This window comes from Macrotis lagotis, chromosome 2, assembly GCF_037893015.1.
Source record: "Macrotis lagotis isolate mMagLag1 chromosome 2, bilby.v1.9.chrom.fasta, whole genome shotgun sequence".
Taxonomy (NCBI): Eukaryota; Metazoa; Chordata; class Mammalia; order Peramelemorphia; family Peramelidae; genus Macrotis; species Macrotis lagotis.
In genome coordinates this window covers 204129758-204148380 of record NC_133659.1, presented here as the reverse complement: position 1 = coordinate 204148380, position 18623 = coordinate 204129758, and the positions used below count along the sequence as shown (strand labels likewise).

The 18623-nt window shown below is 40.7% G+C and overlaps 1 protein-coding gene across 6 annotated transcripts in view; it reads left to right on the top strand.

The window, feature by feature from the left end:
• LLGL2 (LLGL scribble cell polarity complex component 2) overlaps positions 1–4606 on the top strand; it is a 66960-nt gene extending 62354 nt beyond the window's left edge. For 5 of the 6 annotated variants that reach the window (XM_074224572.1, XM_074224576.1, XM_074224573.1 and 2 more), the window contains exons 18-26: positions 284–400; positions 558–724; positions 1378–1642; positions 1923–2067; positions 2261–2289; positions 2820–2867; positions 3501–3543; positions 3802–3863; positions 4376–4606. In XM_074224572.1, the coding sequence (XP_074080673.1) occupies positions 284–400; positions 558–724; positions 1378–1642; positions 1923–2067; positions 2261–2289; positions 2820–2867; positions 3501–3543; positions 3802–3863; positions 4376–4383 (884 nt within the window). In that variant the 3' untranslated portion in view covers positions 4384–4606. The remainder of the gene's footprint in view (positions 1–283; positions 401–557; positions 725–1377; positions 1643–1922; positions 2068–2260; positions 2290–2819; positions 2868–3500; positions 3544–3801; positions 3864–4375) is intronic. The other variant, XM_074224575.1, reaches the window with a different exon arrangement.
• Positions 4607–18623: the final 14017 nt, after the last annotated feature.

The following is an 18623-nucleotide window of genomic DNA, read 5'->3' as shown; positions in this document are numbered from 1 at the left end:
AGAACTAGCTTTGAGTCTGCATTTTTCTACTTATTAAGTATAATAATTAAGTATAAGAAAATAGTGGGCAGTGAACTTTCTAGGATAGAGAATGTGAACCTTGTATATGTGAGATGGGGAAAGGGGAAACGACCCCATAGAATTGATCTCGTGTCCACAATGATTTGCTGTTCTATCTAGGTTAATCTTCTGTCTTTTAGGCTACCTATAAAGTAGATGTACTGCAATAATCTACCCCTCCTCCAGGGAGATGGGTGGCTCAGGACTCTTTGTATCTTCACAGATTCTTGCCACTGCCCTTCCCTGTGGGTAGGCACCAATGGTGGCACAGTCTACGCCTTTTCCTTGCGTGTACCACCTCCAGATAGGAGAATGGAGGAACCTATCAGAGCTGAACAGGGTGAGTGGTGGATAGGAGGGCCTGACCTTGGTGGGGGTGGGGGGTTGGAGGAAAGGGGAGGGGGAGACCAGACCCTCTCCCCTTGTATACAACAGGAAATCCTTGAAATCCATCGGGGGTATATCCCCTCCTCACTAGTGTTCACTTTCTCTCATAGCCAAGGAGATCCAACTGATGCACCGTGCCCCTGTGATCAGCATCCTAGTCCTAGATGGGCGAGGCATGCCCCTCCCTGAGCCCCTGGAGGCAGCCCATGACCTCTCAAAGAGCCCGGACATGCAGGGCAGCCACCAGCTTCTTGTTGTGTCTGAGGAGCAGTTCAAGGTAGTAATGGAAACAAGCCTTCTCTGCTAGTTCTTGTGTCTGTCTTTGTACCTCTAGCACTTAGCAAAGGACCTGGCAAATAAAAAGTACTTAATAAATAATTATGGACTGAGTGTTTCTGGGCATAGAAGCTGCTACCAACTTCCATTAACATAATCTAGAAGATGACCAGGCCCCCTACTATGTACGGTAGTCTCAGACTGGGGCTTTGGAAATGGACCCAAGTCTTTCGGGGGATGGGATGGCAGTCCGTCAGCAGTAGGTCATCATGTAGGCTCTGTAGGCGCGATCCTGGGTATCTAGAAGGAAGATCCCAAGGAAAGATAGAGTAGATGATAGTGAGGAGTGTTAGGATAGAAGAGTGATGACAGTTAAATCACAAAGGCTTCTTAAAGGAGTTAACTTCTCTGCAGAATCTAGATGAAGGAAGTGATAGGCTTCAGTAGAGAGGAATGAGGAAGAAATCCTTCTGAGAGATGTGATTGGCATGTGTACAAGCCTGTACATAAGGGAGAGATGAAAATTCCTGTTTGTCTAAAGTCTCAACTGAGAGATTTGTGAGTGATAACCTTGGAGAGACTAGGCTCTCAGAGAGGGCAACTCAGGTGATAAATAATGTTGTTTTCCCCATTTTCTCTCCCTGCCCCCCATAGGTATTCACTTTGCCCAAGGTTAGTGCAAAGCTGAAACTAAAACTCACTGCATTGGAAGGCTCAAGGGTACGGCGGGTCAACGTGGCCCACTTTGGCAGCTGCAAGACAGAGGACTATGGAGAACACCACCTAACTGTCCTCACAAATCTGGGTGATGTCCAGGTAGTCTCCCTGCCCTTCCTCAAGCCCCAGGTGCGATACGGCTGCATCCGCAAGGAAGACGTCAGTGGTATTGCTTCCTGTGTCTTCACCAAATATGGTCAAGGTACAGTGACCTTAGGGTCCCATTCCCAGACCACACAGGTTTTCCCTATCATTCCCATGCCCTTGTACCCTATACCTGTCTTGTCCTTTGGGTAGGGGTGGGAGCAGAAGACTATTTTTCCTAAAACATTGTTGTGGCTACTGATTGCTGATCCAAGGGTTATAAACCTAAGGCTAATAAATAGAGGTTGAGACCTGGGGGCTCAGGGTGCTGCTCCCTTTGCTCCTTGAATTCACATTAGATTCACACCTTGTTTCTTTGCCCCTTCACTTAACTGCAGGCTTCTACCTGATCTCACCCTCCGAGTTTGAGAGGTTCTCTCTCTCCACAAAATGGCTGGTTGAGCCTCGGTGTTCAGTGGATGCAGTCGACATCAAGAACCACCGCAATGGGTCAGGTGTCAAGAGGGTTCCAAGCAAAGGCAGGTACGTAAGAAGAGCTGGTTCAGGAGGGGAGCTGGGGGTCTGCAAGCAGATGGAAGAATTCCCCCTTTTTTTAATGACTCAACCCCAGTAGCCAGGAAGGAGCAAGAATTGGGAGGCTGGGGGGCTGGGTTGACCAACTTAAGCAAAAGTTACTTCTTGGCTCTTAGAAAAAAACCTTGTCCACTCCCTGCAGGAATTCGGAGAACCTAGGAGATGGAGGCGGTGAGTAAACCTACATGTAGACTGTGGGTATGTTGGAGGAGACTTTATGGGAATTAGAATAAAGAGGAAATTTTGAGTCCAAGTAGAGCTGGAGTCTAAACTTGCTCCCTTTATAAATGTTTGTTGCTTCAAGTGAGTCTTGGATGAAGGGATAGGAGGTGCCTTTCATGCCTCTCTGGGCTGGGAGTGAAAAGGAATCAGAATGGGGTGGAGGCAGTGAACCCTCTAGGCTGCATGTTGACTATAACATCTGTTTTCTATTGGATTTATTTATTTTGTTAAATACTTCCCAATTGGCCAGATTGGAGAGTGATACCAGCTGACCCAAAGCTCTTCTAAGTACTTTTTAATTTAAATGTCCTAGTGTATTACAAAAGCGGGTTTTGACTTTGAGGACCCTACAAGAATCCCCAGACCACACTTTGCCTTAGATTACTCCCCTGGTACCCGGGTTGGGATAAGATGGGGGAAAAGGTCCAGAGGTGCCAGGGTCAAGATTCAGTGGGTCTGTGGACTCCTCTTCCTTGCAGGGAGGAGTCAGGAACCATTGATGGAACGGGCCCTACTCAGTGATGAGAGTAAGTGGGAAATTTGAGAGGATCTGAACTGGGCAAGAAATGGAGATGAGTATTACACCTCATCCTAACAAGAAACCTGAGAAGAGAGATGAGAGATGAGACTGAGGGAATGATTCCCCTGCCATTAAAAAAAGACTTGTTCTGGGAATCCACTCACCTTATGGGCAATATCCTGAGATCATTGGCAGGAGAAGCTACCCATTCCCATCCCACAATATACATAAAGTGTGACTATCACCATTTGTAAAATATTTGGATATCAGGTATCTTAACTCCTCTCTGACCTCTAGGTTGTGGGGGGAGTGTCTTCCTCAAAGCACCCCTCTTTTCTTTGATAACACAGCTCACATCCCATTTTCTATTCCTGATTTTCTTCCTCCTGCCACCACCACCACACAACTGTCCTGCCCTCCCTCCCAACTGTCTTGTAACTCATTGCTTTGTATTTATTTTTTATATGCTGATACAAAGACTTAATTTATAGTTGCATATTATTATATTTAAGCTTTAGTAGCTTGAAACCTATAATACAGATAGTACTTGGTAGGGAGTTATATTCTTTATCTTTGTGTTCCCAACAGCTGCATAGTATCTCTGAATATATAAATGCTTGTGAATTGATTCTCTTTGTAGGAGTCCTGAAGGAGATCCAGAGCACTTTGGAAGGTGACAGAGGGTGAGTATGCTCCCTTGTTCCTCCTTCTATCCCCTTAAAAAAAAAAAGAAATTACCAGGAATCACTCAGCAGTGACTCCCCTAAAGCCAGAGAAGACATTCTCCTGGTGAGCCTAGGTATTTTTTTCAGTATTCTACAAGATGCCATTTTTATATCATGTGTCTAGTATATAGTCCTCCTCTGTGCAGATAATTATTTAATTGAGTGGACTGCTACTTAACCTCACTAGGTTTGGCAGTGACAGTTTTCTCTTTGCAGGAGTTATGGGGAGTGGTATTCCCAGCATGTTGCAGTGGGACGTAGACACAATAATGGTGGAGGTAGGTGACTTTGGAAGGCCCTGGGCAGGGTTCCTCCACTCTCTCTCCCAACATGGGCTATCCATATTTACTGGTTTTTTCTGGGAATCCCTAAGAGTAATCATAAGGGACCCCACCCCAGATTGGCATCCTGGGTGGTATTGAGGGGAGTTCCCAAGGCCCCAGAGAACAGGGATTCCTCTGTTCCATCTTCTTTTGTGCTCTGCTCATGGAAAACTCCACCCATAAAAACCCCAGGAGGGACAGGTGAAAACATACATCCCACACATACAGCTCTTGTTTTCTTATGCCAAGGCTGCTTTCAGAAATGCCTGGAGCTCAGGGCTTGTTCTATAATAAATGAACTCCCATCACTGAGGGGAGCTGTGAACACTTAGATGTTTTTCTATCTATCTCTCTCCTTCCCACCTCATCCCCACCACCTCAGTCCCTCTGGAAGCCTTTGACTTAGACACTCTTTGAGAACTACTCTTATGAGATGCCCATGTTGACCATTCTTTTTTTCTCTCCAGTAGAGTGATGGTTGCAGATACAGAGGCTGCCTTGCAGACTTAAGTGCCACAACACTACTGAAGGTCCTACCATGGAGGGTGCTGACCCTGTTGGAGGTCTGGGTGGGGCCTATCCAGGGTTGGATAGAAGAACCCCACCTGGCCTTCACCTCTGCTGCTTCTCCAGCCTCTCCAACAACCCCTAACCCCTCCCCCACCCCCTTTGGTAAGGGGTATGGCTGGAATCCAGAGACATCCTCAATGGACAAGAAGACCCCTTCCCCTGCTCCTTGTCTGTCTTTTTCCCCTTTTGTCAATGTTTGCACAGTTTTTATTCTCTTCCCTCTCCCCCCCCTCTTTTTGTAGTGGGATGAGTTTTAAATTATAAATTTTAAATGCCTCTGGGTGAAAAAGTTTTTAATAAATACCTTATTACCTCTTTGCTGGACTGACCCAATGATTTATTTGGTACTTTAAAAAAAAAAACCCTGTAGGGTTTCACATTAAATGAATATAGATTTTTTTAGAAACGTACTGTCAACTGAGTTCCTGAGGGAGCTGGGACCCCCTAAGGGCTGAGAGCATAGGGTCTTTTCCCCTAAACCCCCTAGGGAGAGACTCTTTTCATGTAACTGTTTTAAAACAGAACAAACCTTGTCTAAACACTGTGGCCTGTTCTTTTTGGAATAAAGGACTAGAATGTTTATTATCATTAAGTCTGTGTGTCTGTCTTCATACATCCTTGCCCTGGTTGGGAGGAGGCATTCTCTATTTTGTCTGCCTTTGTGGTTTCCTCTCCCCAGTCCTCATTCATCTCTGGGTAGAAGTTCCCAAGTGAGCCATCTGCCCCCTTACAAGGTGTCTTTCTAACCCCAGGGAAAACCCTTTGGAATTCTCTGCTGTCTGGCTGGGTATGGGAGGTATAGGGGAGAGGGAGCTCTCCAAGGTCTCTTCCAACTTGTATCATGGAAGGCAGTAAGTAGTTGGAGAATACAATAATGTTTGTGAAAACACTAGCAGCTGAACTGAGATTAAATATGACAACTGATCTTGTTCCCTGAGGTTAGATGATGACACGTTTCCCTCTTATCAGTTGAGAGGTGTGGGATGTTGCTTACATGACATCTATGTGATGATCGGTTTTGCTTAACATTTTTTTTTTTGTACAAGGGAAGAATCTGTAAGGGTTGGTGGAATATTTGGAAACTGCGTAAAACATGCATAAAAACCAAGCCACTATATATATATATATTTTTAGGTTTTTGTAAGGCAAACGGGGTTAAATGGATTGCCCAAGGCCACACAGTTAGGTAATTATAGAGTCAGTGAAAAACCCTGAATTGTTTGGCCTCTTCCAGAAACTTTGGTCTAGTGAACAGAGAGTAGTGTGGAGGGAGGATAACTCTCTTAAGAGATTCCGTGACTCTCCTTGGACTTTACATATGTTATTTCCATTCAGAGGTCCCACTTAACCAAGGTGACTCATGAAATATTTCTTATGCTGTAGAACTTATGAAACATCAAACTGGTCCTAATAAGAAGATGGCAGACCCTCCAGTCCCATTTTCTCAAAATGTACATCATCAAGTAGAGCTTGTCCCAGGACTTGGGAAAGGAAAGACCCATTGGAATATGAATCTGAATATTGGTCTAGAAATCAGAAAACCTTGGGCAAGTTGGCTCAGCCCTTGGGCCTCCATTTTCTCATTTATGAAATTAAGGTATTGAGCTACTATAAGATGCTCATAGATCTGGAACGGAATTTAAGACATTAAGTCTTACCTCCCTACACCCCATTTTAAGGTGAGACTGAGACCCAGAGAAATTGTGACTTGCCCATTTGAACCTAGCTCCTCTTGACTCTAAAGTCACTACTTTCTAGCATGTTGCCTCTAGGTGATATCTCTAAATTCTATACTCTTGTTCCCCCCTTCAAATTCCTAACATTCTTGACTTAGATTGGGAATTTCAGAAGTGGGTCCTTAACCTTAACTGATGACTGACCTATGACAGTCTTTTTTAGTCCTAATGTTGAACCTAAATTACTGAGGGACTAGCCTGAGTCATACCAGAGCAGCCAGCCCAGAACACTTGAGTAATAACAAAATAATGCTAGATGCCAGATCTCATAATGTTAGTGGATAATAATTTCTATTTAGATTCAGAGTTGTTGGGGAAGATCAAATGAGATCTTGGATGTAAAAGCCTTTGTGAGCTGTAAAATGCTATATAAATTAGTGTATTATTAGAGTGGGGGAATGAATAAGGAGTGGCCTTGGCCTATCTGGGACAAAACTATTATGTAAAACGTTTGGAAAAATGTGATTGGGGTAACTCCTTGAGTCATTGTCCTTAAGGACAGTCACTTTCTAAAAAAAATTACATATAAAGATAATTTTAATCATTTTTTGTAAGATTGTAAGGTCCCACATTTTTCTCCCCCTTTCCCATGTCAGTGAATAATCTGATGTTATATATGTACAATCATGTTGAACATTTCCATGTTAAATTGTGAAAGAAGAAACAGGTCAAATATTTAAACCTTTATTCAAAAGAAATAAAAAAATAGAAAAGTTTCACATGTTCAAAAATATTTATAGCAACTCTTTGTAGTGACAAAGAATTGGAATTCCCATCAATTGGGAAATGGCTGAACAAGTTATGGTATATAAATGTTAGAGTACTACTGCTATATAAGGAAACCATGAGTGGTCAGACTTTAGAGGAGAATGGAAAAAATTACTTGACCTGATGCAGAATGAAATGAGAAGAACCATGAGAACATTGTACACATTAACAACATTGTGAGTTGACCAACTATGATGGATGCAACTCCTCTCACCAGTTCAGAGATCTAGGACAGTCCTGGGAGACCTGTTAATGGGCCATACCATTCACAAGGAAAAAAAATTAAACAAGAAAAAAACCCTCTAAATGGACACTTCACTTTTTTAAAAGTTTGTGTTTTTTTCCTTCATATTCCATGGTTTCTCTTTGTTCTAATTTCTCATACACAAATGACAATATATAAACATGTTAAACACAAATGAATATGTACAACTTTTACTAGACTGTGCCTCTGGGGGGGGAAGGGGTGGGGAAAAAAAAGGTGGTGTAACATGAACATCCAAGTTGAAAAACTTTCATAACATGTAATTGGAAAAATAAAATATCAATTAAAAATTAAACAGGTCAAAAAGTGAAAATGAGAAAGAAAAACGTTTGGAGAAAGTGAAAATAGTATGCTTTGGTCTGCATTCAGACTCCATAGTTTTTTCTCTGGATGTGGAGGGCATTTCCATCACAAGTCCTTTAGAATTTTTTGAAGAACTTTTGTCAAAAGGGTGAGATCTGGAAGGACACCTGGTCTGAGATGGTTGAAGACCACCAGCCTGGTCTACCTAAATAAATCTATAACTACTTCAAAATGCTGGGGCAGCTATATAGCATAGTGGATAAAGCACTAACCCGGGAATCAGGAAAATGTGAGTTCAAATCCAGTTTCCGACACTTGATACTGACTGATCTGAGGCAAGTCACTTGACCTTACCTTACAACAACAACAAAAACAAACAAAAGATCAATACCTTTCTTGTAGTGTAATATGTGAAATCTGTTAGTCATTTCCAATCATATCTAAAATCATGAGGTTGGATAAGGATGTTGGCAAAGATACTGAAGTATTTTGCCATTTCCTTTTCCAGCTCATTTTACATCTGATGTGACTGAGGCCTGATTCCAGGCCTAGTATTCCTAGCTGTCCCTTAACTGCGTGTTTGTGTGTGTGTGTGTGTGTGTGTGTATTTTTACACACTCCTAGGCAGCTTTGAAGACCATAAATTAAAGAAGAGGTGTTAACCAAGGTCAATACAGGGAGTTTCCCTAACCTAATGAACATAAATGAGGAGAAAGCAATAAGTGGGTAGGTAAGTAGAACTGAAGTGCCCCATAAGAGGCAAAAAGGAAAAGAGCAATAGCATAGTTCTTCCATAATTTGTTCTCTCCTCTGCTGCCAATAGACACATCCCGAGAGTTGAATGTCTCTGGAACAGTTGGACTTGCTTCTTTTCTTTTTCTGTTTTTGCAAGGCAATGGGGTTAAGTGACTTGGCCAAGGTCACACAGCTAGGTAATTATGTGTCTGAGGTCAGATTTGAACTCAGGTCCTCTTGACTCCAGGGCCAGTGCTCTATCCACTGCACCACCTAGCTACCTCCTCCCCCACCCCCAAACTTGCTTATTAAAAGCCATCATGGCTCATCTTTGCCCATCCAGGATTTTCAGACAGTGCATAGAATGTTGCTCCTAGAGTCAGGAAGATCTGAGTTCAAATTCAGCTTCAGATACTTTAGGAGCTGTGTGATCCTGGGAAAGTCACCTGGTTGTCTCAATTTCCTAAATGTAAAATAAAGATAATAATACATCCATGCACAAGGTGAGGATGCACTTAAACACATTTCATGGCTATATAAATATCTATTTCATTCCATTTCCTCCTACTTCCCATAAAAAGCTGGTCTCAAGAATCTCCTCATACTTACAGGAAAAAAAAACCAATGAAAATTCCTGTTTGTACAGTCTTTAAGGTATTCTTTTGAGGAGGGGACTTGCCCAGAATCACACAGTAAGTGTCTGAGATAAGATTTGGACTCCAGGGTCCACCTGATTCCAGATCCTAGCTGTGTGACCTTGTGTAAGTCACTTAACCCCATTGCCACCTCCCCCCCAAAAAAAGAAAGGAAACAGTAAGAAAGGCACAGTATATATAATTGAGGCAAATGTATACATAAATATGGTAAAGTAAAACAAAAGAAGCTTGATACGGTGAAGAGAACCAGGGAAAAGAAGTAGGCTTAAATTCTGGCTTTAATTTCTTGTTGACCAGAAAGTTCCATATAAATAAATGTCTGCTATTGAACTAAAGAATAGAATGCTTTGATCCAGCAATACCACTGCTAGATCTATATTCCAAAGTGATCATAAAAAAGGGAAAACATGGATAGAAATATTTATAGCAGCTCTTTTTGTAGTGGAAAAGAACTGGAAATTGAGGGGATCCCCATCAATTTGGGAATGGCTGAACAATCTATGGCACATGAATGTGATAGAGTACTATTGTTCTGTAAAAAATTATGAATGGTTGATTTTAGAAAAGCCTGGAAAGACTTGCATGAACTGATGTTGAGTAAAGTGAGCAGAATCAGGAGAACATTGTTTATTCATTAATAAATTTGTGAATTAAAATTGTAAATTAATAAATAAATTGTGAAAAGGATCAATTATGATATATAGTTCCTCTCAGTAGATATTATCAGACAATCCTGAGAGACATGTTATGGAAAATGACATCCACATCCAGAAAACCACCAAAACTATAGTCTGAATGCAGAGCAAAGTATACATTCATTTTTAAAAGCTCTTATTTTTTTCTGCCCTTAGTTCTTTTTTTTTAGGTTTTTTTTTTTTGCAAGGCAAATGGGGTTAAGTGGCTTGCCCGAGGCCACACAGCTAGGTGATTATTAAGTGTCTGAGGCCGGATTTGAACTCAGGTACTCCTGACTCCAGGGCTGGTGTTCTATCCTTTCACCACCTAGCTGCCCCTTGCCCTTAGTTCTAATTCCTCTTTCATAACATGACTAATATGGAAATATGTTAGACAGGATTATGCATGTACAACTTATACCATTGTTTGCTGCCATGAGGAGGGAGACAAAGGGGATGAAGGGAAAATGGAAGAAAAACGTAAAACTCATAAACTTGCAATTGGTTAAATGTTGAAAAATACCTTTGCATACAATTGAAATATAAAATAAAATAAAGTGTAAAAGACCAAAACAAGCCAAAACAAAAAAGAACACTGTTTTGAGACTTGCCTCTGACATGACTGTCTGAACTTCTGTAATTGTTCCCTAAGGTGACCTCCCTAAAACTATCTTTATTGATGGAGTTTCCTTACCCTATATCAGTGAAATCATAGGCCACTAAAAATCATTATTTTTATGTATCAAGCAAACTTCCTGGTACTTTGACTAAAACAATTTCCTCTGGTGGCAGCCTTCTGGCCACTATCTCCTTCAATTAAATTAAACAAACCAACAGGGTATGTGGTAGAATAGAAGTCTGAGAGTCTAGTTCAGATCCTGAGTATAATTTGGGCACAAATCGTGTCACCCCTCTAATCTCAACTTCTGAAGGACTATCATTCCTGATTTAGTTGAATTATTTACAGTGCCCAGTGGTATGGGTTTTTAGGAAAATCCTTCATATTGCTAGCAATATTCATCTATATCTGGCTATTGCTCCTGTTTCCTAGTAAATCCCAGAACTAGATAATAATAATAACAATCACAGCTAGCATTTATATAGTACAGTACCTCCTCTGTCTCAGAGACTGTTCTACATGCTTTATATACAAGATCTTACTTGATCCTCCCAACAACTCTGAACCTAAATAGAAATTATCGGCATAGAGTTGGACAAAATAATTTTGAATTATTACTTTAATTTCCTCCTCATTGGTGGTGAGTTCACCTTTTTCATTTATGATACTAGCAATTTGGTTTTCTTCTTTCTTTTTGTTTAATCAAATTGACCAGAGGTTTATCAATTTTATTGGTTTTTTTCATAATACCAACTTTTGGCTTTATTAATTCAATAGTTTTTTTTGCTTTCAATTGTATTAATTTCTCCTTTAATTTTTAGAATTTCTAATTTGGTATTTAATTGGGGAGTTTTCATTTGTTCTTTCTCTAATTTTTTTAGTTGTATGTTTAGTTCATTGATTTCCTCTTTCTCCAATTTATTCATGTAAGCATTTAGAGCTATAATATATCCCCTGAGAGTCGCTTTGAATGAATCCCATAGGTTTTGGTATGTTGTTTCATTATTATCATTTTCTAGGATAAAATGGTTAATTTTTCTATAATTTCTTTTTTGGTCCACTCATTTTTTAAAATGAGGTTATTCAGTTTCCAATTGTTCTGGGTCTATATCTCCTTGGCCCAATATTACATATGACTTTTATTGCATTGTGATCTGAGAAAGATGTATTCACTATTTCTGCCTTTCTGCAGCTGATCATTAGGTTTTGATGTCCTAGTACATGGTCAATTTTTGTATAAGTCCCATGTACTGCAGAGAAAAAGGTATATTCCTTTCTATCCCCGTTCAGTTTCCTCCATAAGTCTACCATATCTAATTTTTCTAACAATCCATTTACCTCCTTAACTTCTTTCTTGTTTATTTTATGATTTGATTTATCTAGATCTGATAGCAAGAGGTTGAGGTCTCCCACTAGTAGAGTTTTGCTGTCTATGTCTTCCTGTAGTTCTTTCAGCTTCTCCTCTAAGAATTTGGGTGCCGTCCCACTGGGTGCATATATATTCCTAAATAGAAATTATCCATTAGTATCATTAGGAGATTTAGCCTTATCTCGCTAATATTTCCCCCATTTTACAGCTGAGGAAACTGAGGTAGAAAATTTAAATGATTTACATAAGATCACACAGCCAGTGTCTAGAGTTTTGCAGTCTATGTCTTCCTGTAGTTCTTTCAGCTTCTCCTCTAAGAATTTAGGTGCTGTCCCACTGGGTGCATATATATTCAATATTGAAACAACTTTATTGTCTATGGTACCTTTTAGGAGGATAAAGTTTCCTTCCATATCTCTTTTTTTATCTTTACTTTATTTTATTTTTTTATTCTCATTTTGTACAAATGTTTTTTTACATTAATAAAATATTCTTGTTTAAGAGTAAAGAAAATACCCCTCCTCACCATGAATATAGACTTGCTTGGCCAATAAAGTAAAGGGGAGAGAAAAAAAATTAAAATTAAAAAAAATAATAGTAATAATTGTAGGTATGGCCAGGTGGCACAATGGATGAAGCACCAGCCCTGGAGCCAAGAGCACCTGAGCCCACATCCAGCCCCGTACACCCAACAATCACCCAGCCGTGTGACATGCAAGCCACCCATTCCCCACTGCCCTGCAAAAACCAAAAAGAAGAAAAAATAAGACCCAAAATAAAATAAAATAGTAGTCATAGTAGGGGTGGCTGGGTGGCAGACAGAGCATTGGCCCTTGAGCCAGGAGCACCCGGGTCCAAATCCGGCCTCAGACACCCAAAGATCACCCTGCTATGTGGCCCCAGGCAGGCCACCCAGCCCCATTTGCCCTGCACCCTCCCCCAAATAATAATAATAATAATAAAAAATGTGCTTCAGTCTTTGTTCCAACACCAACAACTCTGCCATGGGTGGATCGCATTCTTTATGGTAAGTCCATCGCAAAAGTTACTTCCATATTTTTCCAACGTTGCCATTGCTGATCGTAACTCCCTCCTTTCGTACTTCTCCACTACCATGTACTATATTTTCTCTCTCCTTTCACTCTGACTCTGCTGTAGGGTCGCTGAGTGGTGCAGCAGACAGATCCTTGGTCCTGGGGCCAAGAAGCCCTGACCCCCCATACCACCCCTTAGGCCCAGAATCCACCTGGCCCCATGGTCCTGGACAGGCCTTCCAATCCCAGCCCCTTGCAAGAAGTAAAAAAGAAAATGTGTTATATCTGACCACTCTCCCCCCATGGTCCATCCTCTCCTCCTTTATTCACATCCCCACCCCTTCCCCCTGCTCCCCCCTCCTTCTTACTCCAGAGGCTTATACCCCATTGAATATATAAGCTGCTTCCTCTCCTAGCCACCTCTGATGAGAGCAAAGGTTCCCTCATTCCCCCTTGCCTCCCCCCTTCCATATCATTGCAATAACTCATTATAATACAAAAAAAATCTTATTATATGAAATATCTTGGCCTATTCCCCCTCTCCTTTTTCTTTCTCCCATTACATTTCCCTTTTTTTCTATTGACTCCATTTTAACACCATATTTTATCTTCAAATTCAGCTTTCTCCTGTGCTTCAACTATAAAAGCTCCCTCTACCTGCTCTATTAACTGAGAAGGTTCATATGAGTATCATCAGTGTCATTTTTCTATGCAGGAATACATGCAGTTCATCATCATTAAGTCCCTCATATTTTCCCCCTTCACCTGAGTCCTGTATCTGAAGATCAAACCTTCTGTTCAGCTCTGGCCATTCCAAAAGGAACATTTGAAATTCCCCTGGTTCATTGAAAGTCCATCTTTTTCCCTGGAAGAGGACATTCAGACATGCTGGGTAGTACATTCTTGGCTGCATTCTACCTTCATTCTTTTTTTTTTTAGGTTTTTTTGCAAGGCAAATGGGGTTAAGTGGCTTGCCCAAGGCCACACAGCTAGATAATTATTAAGTGTCTGAGACCTGATTTGAAACCAGGTACTCCTGACTCCAAGGCCAGTGCTTTATCCACTACGCCACCTAGCCACCCCTCTTGGCTGCATTCTAAGCTCTTTTGCCTTCCTGTATATTATATTCCAAGACTACGAGCTTCCAATGTAGTTGCTGCTAAGTCCTGTGTGATCCTGACTGCAGTTCCACGATATTTGAACTGTGTCCTTCTGGCTGCTTGTAATATTTTCTCTTTGACTTGGGAGTTCTGGAACTTGGCTATAATACTCCTAGGGGTTGGTTTTTTGGTATCTCTTTCTATGGGGGATCGGTGGATTCTCTCCATTTCTATTTTGCCCTCTGCTTCTAGAATATCAGGGCAATTTTCCTGTAGTAGTTCTTTGAAAATGATGTCAAGGCTCTTTTCCTGATCATGACTTTCAGGTATTCCAATAATTTTTAAATTATCTTTCCTAAGTCTGTTTTCCATATCAGTTGTTTTTTTTTCAATGAGATATTTCACATTTTCTTCTAATTTTTCATTTTTTTTTTGGTTTTGAAGTATTGATTCCTGATTTCTGGTAAATTCATCAATCTCCCTGAATTCTATTCTTTGTCTGAAGGATTTGTTCTCCTCAGAGAGTTTTCTTATCTCTTTTTCCATCTGGCCAATTTTGCTTTTTAAGACATTCTTCTCCTCAATAACTTTTTGAACTGTTTTATACATTTGACCTAAGCTGGTTTTTAGCATGCTATTTTCTTCAGCATTTTTTTGGATTTCCTTGACTAAGCTGCTGACTTCATTTTCATGTTTTTACTGCATCTCTCTCCTTTCTTTTCCCAGTTTTTCTTCCAACTCCCCCATTTAATTTTCAAAGTCTTTTTTGAGCTCTGTCATAGCCTGAGCCCAATTTCTGTTTTTCTTGGAATCTTTAGATGCAGGAGCTTGTGCTTCCTTATCTTCAGACTGAGTATTTTGATCCTTCTTAGGCTCATATGCAAAATATTTCTCAATGGTCTTCCTCTTATTTTTCTGCTTGCTCATTTTCCCAGCCTGGGCCTGGTTTGGTGGTGCTTGCTGAGCTTTTGGGACACTCCCACAAGGGTCTCAGTGTGTGAGGCTCTGTCCTCCCTCCTGGTCTGTGAATGACCATATACACCCCCCTCTGCCATGGGGCTGAGGTGGGGGGGGGGCCCTGCTGTTCTATGGTGGGGCCTAGACTGCGATCAGGATCTGAATGTGGTCAGAGCCCCAGAGTCCTGTTCCAGGGGCAGAGGACAGAGCTCTGCAGTCTCTCTTCACTCCCCTCCCTCAGCTCAATGGGTTCATGTCCTGGGGGCTCCTGCTTACCAGCTCCTCCTGCTTCTGTTTCCTGGATCAGGGCTGGGGAAAGAGGATGCTGCTTGCTGTGTGCCCTGAGGGCTGGGCTCCACGTGCTCTGGCAGAGGTCCCCGCAGTTCCCCCACTTTGTGCCTGGTGCTCCCCGGGGTGCAGCTCAGGTGACTCCCCCTCTGCTGTGAGCTGCAGCTCCCAGCGCCCTGGGGCTGCCTCCGGGAGGCTGAAGTTCTTTTGCTCTGGCAAGCCACCCCTCTGGCGGGCCACCCCTCCAACCCCTGGGAGCAGAGCCTTTTTGCTCTTTTCCAGGTTACCCTGAGTAGTTGAACTGCCTCACTGGGTCCCTTTGTGGGTTCTGTCTCTTGAAAGTTTAGTTAGAGTCCTTAGTTTCAAGTTTTATCGGAGCCCCTAAGACTCTATCCCTTCTTGTCGCCATCTTGTCTTTATCTCTTTTAACGCTATTTTTGCTGCTGCTTTTTTTCTGAAATAAGGATTGCTACCTCTGCTTTTTTTACTTCAGCTGAAGCAAAATATATTTTGCTCCAGCCTTTTACCTTTACTCTATATGTATCTCTCTGCTTCAAATGAGTTTCTTGTAAGCAGCATATTGTAGGATTCTGGTTTTTAATCCACTCTGCTATTTGCTTACGTTTTAAGGGAGAGTTCATCCCATTTACATTCAAAGTTATGATTACTAATTCTTTATTGCCCTCTGTGCTATCTTCCCTCCATTTGTATTTTTCCCCCTTTCTCCCCCCTTATCCATATTTCCCAGTACTTTGTTTCTGAATACCACCCCCCACAGCCAGTGTCTATAGCTGAATTTGAATTCAAGTCTTCCAGTTCCTCTATCTACTACCTACAGGGTTAGAAATGGGGAATTTAGCAGCTTTCCCAGTGGCTTAAATATCTCCCAACACTCACCAGAGGGCAGTCAGTCCACACTTTAGTAAATGGATTTGTCCTCATACCTACTGGACTGTTCTCTTGAATTGTGCTTTGGGCCAGAGGTTCTAAAGGATTTAATTTAACAAACATTTACTAAGTTTCTACAATTCATCATGTACTGGGCTGGGGCTAGTTTGTATTAAAGACAAAAATTATTTCCTGACCTCAATGAGCTTACATTTTAATATGAGAAGACAATATGTCAATAGAAAATTAAATACAAAACATATTTTTTTTGTTTTTTTTTTTTTTAGGTTTTTGCAAGGCAAACAGGGTTAAGTGGCTTGCCCAAGGCCACACAGCTAGGTAATTATTAAATGTCTGAGACTGGATTTGAACCCAGGTACTCCTGACTCCAAGGCCGGTGCTTTATCCACTATGCCACCTAGCCGTCCCTACAAAACATGTTTAAAGGAAATGGGGAGAGGGTCACAAATCTAATATGAAGGACATGGGGGGTTCCAAATCACAGAATGGAATTCAATGGAAAGGGAGAGGGTTGAGTTAGATAAAGGAGGAATTCAATTATGAAACCCTTTAGAGCAGGGACTGTCTTTTGCCTTTTTTTGTATTTCCAGCACTTAGGACATAAATAAATGCTTATCGACTAATGGCACTAACATAGATTAGAAATTCAAAAAACTTTCTAGCAATTAAAGCTGACCAAGAGTGATGTGGATGCTAAGTGGCTCCATAGTGCATAGCATTCTGGACCTGGAGTCAAGAAGGTTCATCTTCCTGAGTTCAAATGTGACCTCAGACACTTACCAGCTTTGTGACCCTGGGCAAGTCACTTAACTGTCTGCCTCAGTTTCCTCATCTGCAAAATTAACTGGAAAAGAAAATAGCAAACCACTCCAGTATCTCTGCCAAGAAACATCTGAGCATGACATGATGGTCTACCTAGAGAATCCCAAGAAATCATCCAAAAAAACTACTGGAAACAATTAGCAATTTTAGCAAAGTTGAAGGTTATAAAATAAACCCTTATAAATCCTCAGCTTTTCTATATATGTCTAGCAAGATACAGCAGGAAGAGCTAGAAAGAGAAATCCCATTCAAAGTAACCTCAGACAATATAAAATACTTGGGAGTCTATTTGCCAAGACAGACTCAGAAACTTTTTTTGAAAACAATTATAAAACACTTCTCACACAAATTAAATCAGATTTAAATAACTGGGCAAATATCAAATGCTCATGGATAGGTAGAGCTAATATAATAAAAATGACAATTCTACCAAAACTAAACTACCTGTTTAGTGCCCTGCCAATCAAAATTCCAAAAAATTACTTTAATGAGTTAGAAAAAATTGTAAGTAAATTCATATGGAGAAATAAAAAGTCAAGAATTTCCAGGAACAAGGGGTGGCTATGTGGAGCAGTGGATAAAGCATCAGCCCTGGAGTCAGGAGTACCTGGGTTTAAATCTGGTCTCAGACACTTAATTACCTAGTTGTGTGGCCTTGGGCAAGCCACTTAACCCCATATGCCTTGCAAAATCCTAAAAAAAATAATGATTTGCAGGAACTTAATGAAAAAAAGTGCAAAAGAATGGGGCTTAGCCCTACCTGATCTAAAATTATATTATAAAGCATCAGTCATCATAACTGTTTGGTATTGGCTAAGAAACAGAGTGGTGGACCAGTGGAATAGACTAGGTGCAAAAGCAGGAGATAATTATAGTAATCTGCTGTTTGATAAACCCAAAGAGTCCAACTATTGGGATAAAAACTCTCTCTTTGATAAAAACTGCTGGGAAAATTGGAAGTTAGTATGGAAGAAACTTAGATTTAGAACAACACCTAACACCCTTTACCAAGATAAGATCCAAATGGTTACAGGATTTAGGCATAAAAAACAATACTATAAGCAAATTAGAAGATCAAGGACTAGTTTACCTGTCAGATCTATGGAAAGGGGAGCAGTTTATGACTAAGGAAGAGTTGTAGAACATCACCAAAAACCAACTAGATGATTTCGATTACTTTAAATTAAAAAGGTTTTGCACAGATAAAACCACTGTAACCAAGATCAAAAGAAATGTAGTAAATTGGGAAACAATCTTTACAACTAATGATTCTGACAAAGGACTCATTTCTAAAATATACAGAGAACTGAGTCATATTTTTAAAACAAAAAGCCATTCCCCAATTGACAAATGGTCAAAGGATATGCAAAGACAATTTACAGATGAGGAGATCAAAAGAATCCATAACCATATATAAAAAATTGCTCTAAATCATCAATTATTAGAGAAATGCAAATTAAAGCTTCTCTGAGGTACCATCTCACACCCCTCAGACTGGGCAATATGACCAGAAAGGATAACGATCATTGTTGGAAGGGTTGTGAGAAATCTGGGACATTATTGCACTGTTGGTGGAGCTGTTAACTCATCCAACCTTTATGGAGAGAAATTTGGAACTATGCCCAAAGGGCAATAAAAATAAGCATACCCTTTGACCCAGCAATACCACTAATGGGTCTATACCCTGAAGAGATCATGAAAAAAGGTTAAAAACACCACTTGTACAAAAATATTTGTAGCAGTCCTGTTTGTGGTGGCAAAGAATTGGAAATCAAGTAAATGTCCTTCAATTGGGGAATGGCTTAGCAAACTGTGGTATATATATGTCATGGAACATTAGAAACCAGGAGGGATGGGAATTCAGGGAAGCCTGGAGGGATTTGCATGAACTAATGCTGAGTGAGATGAGC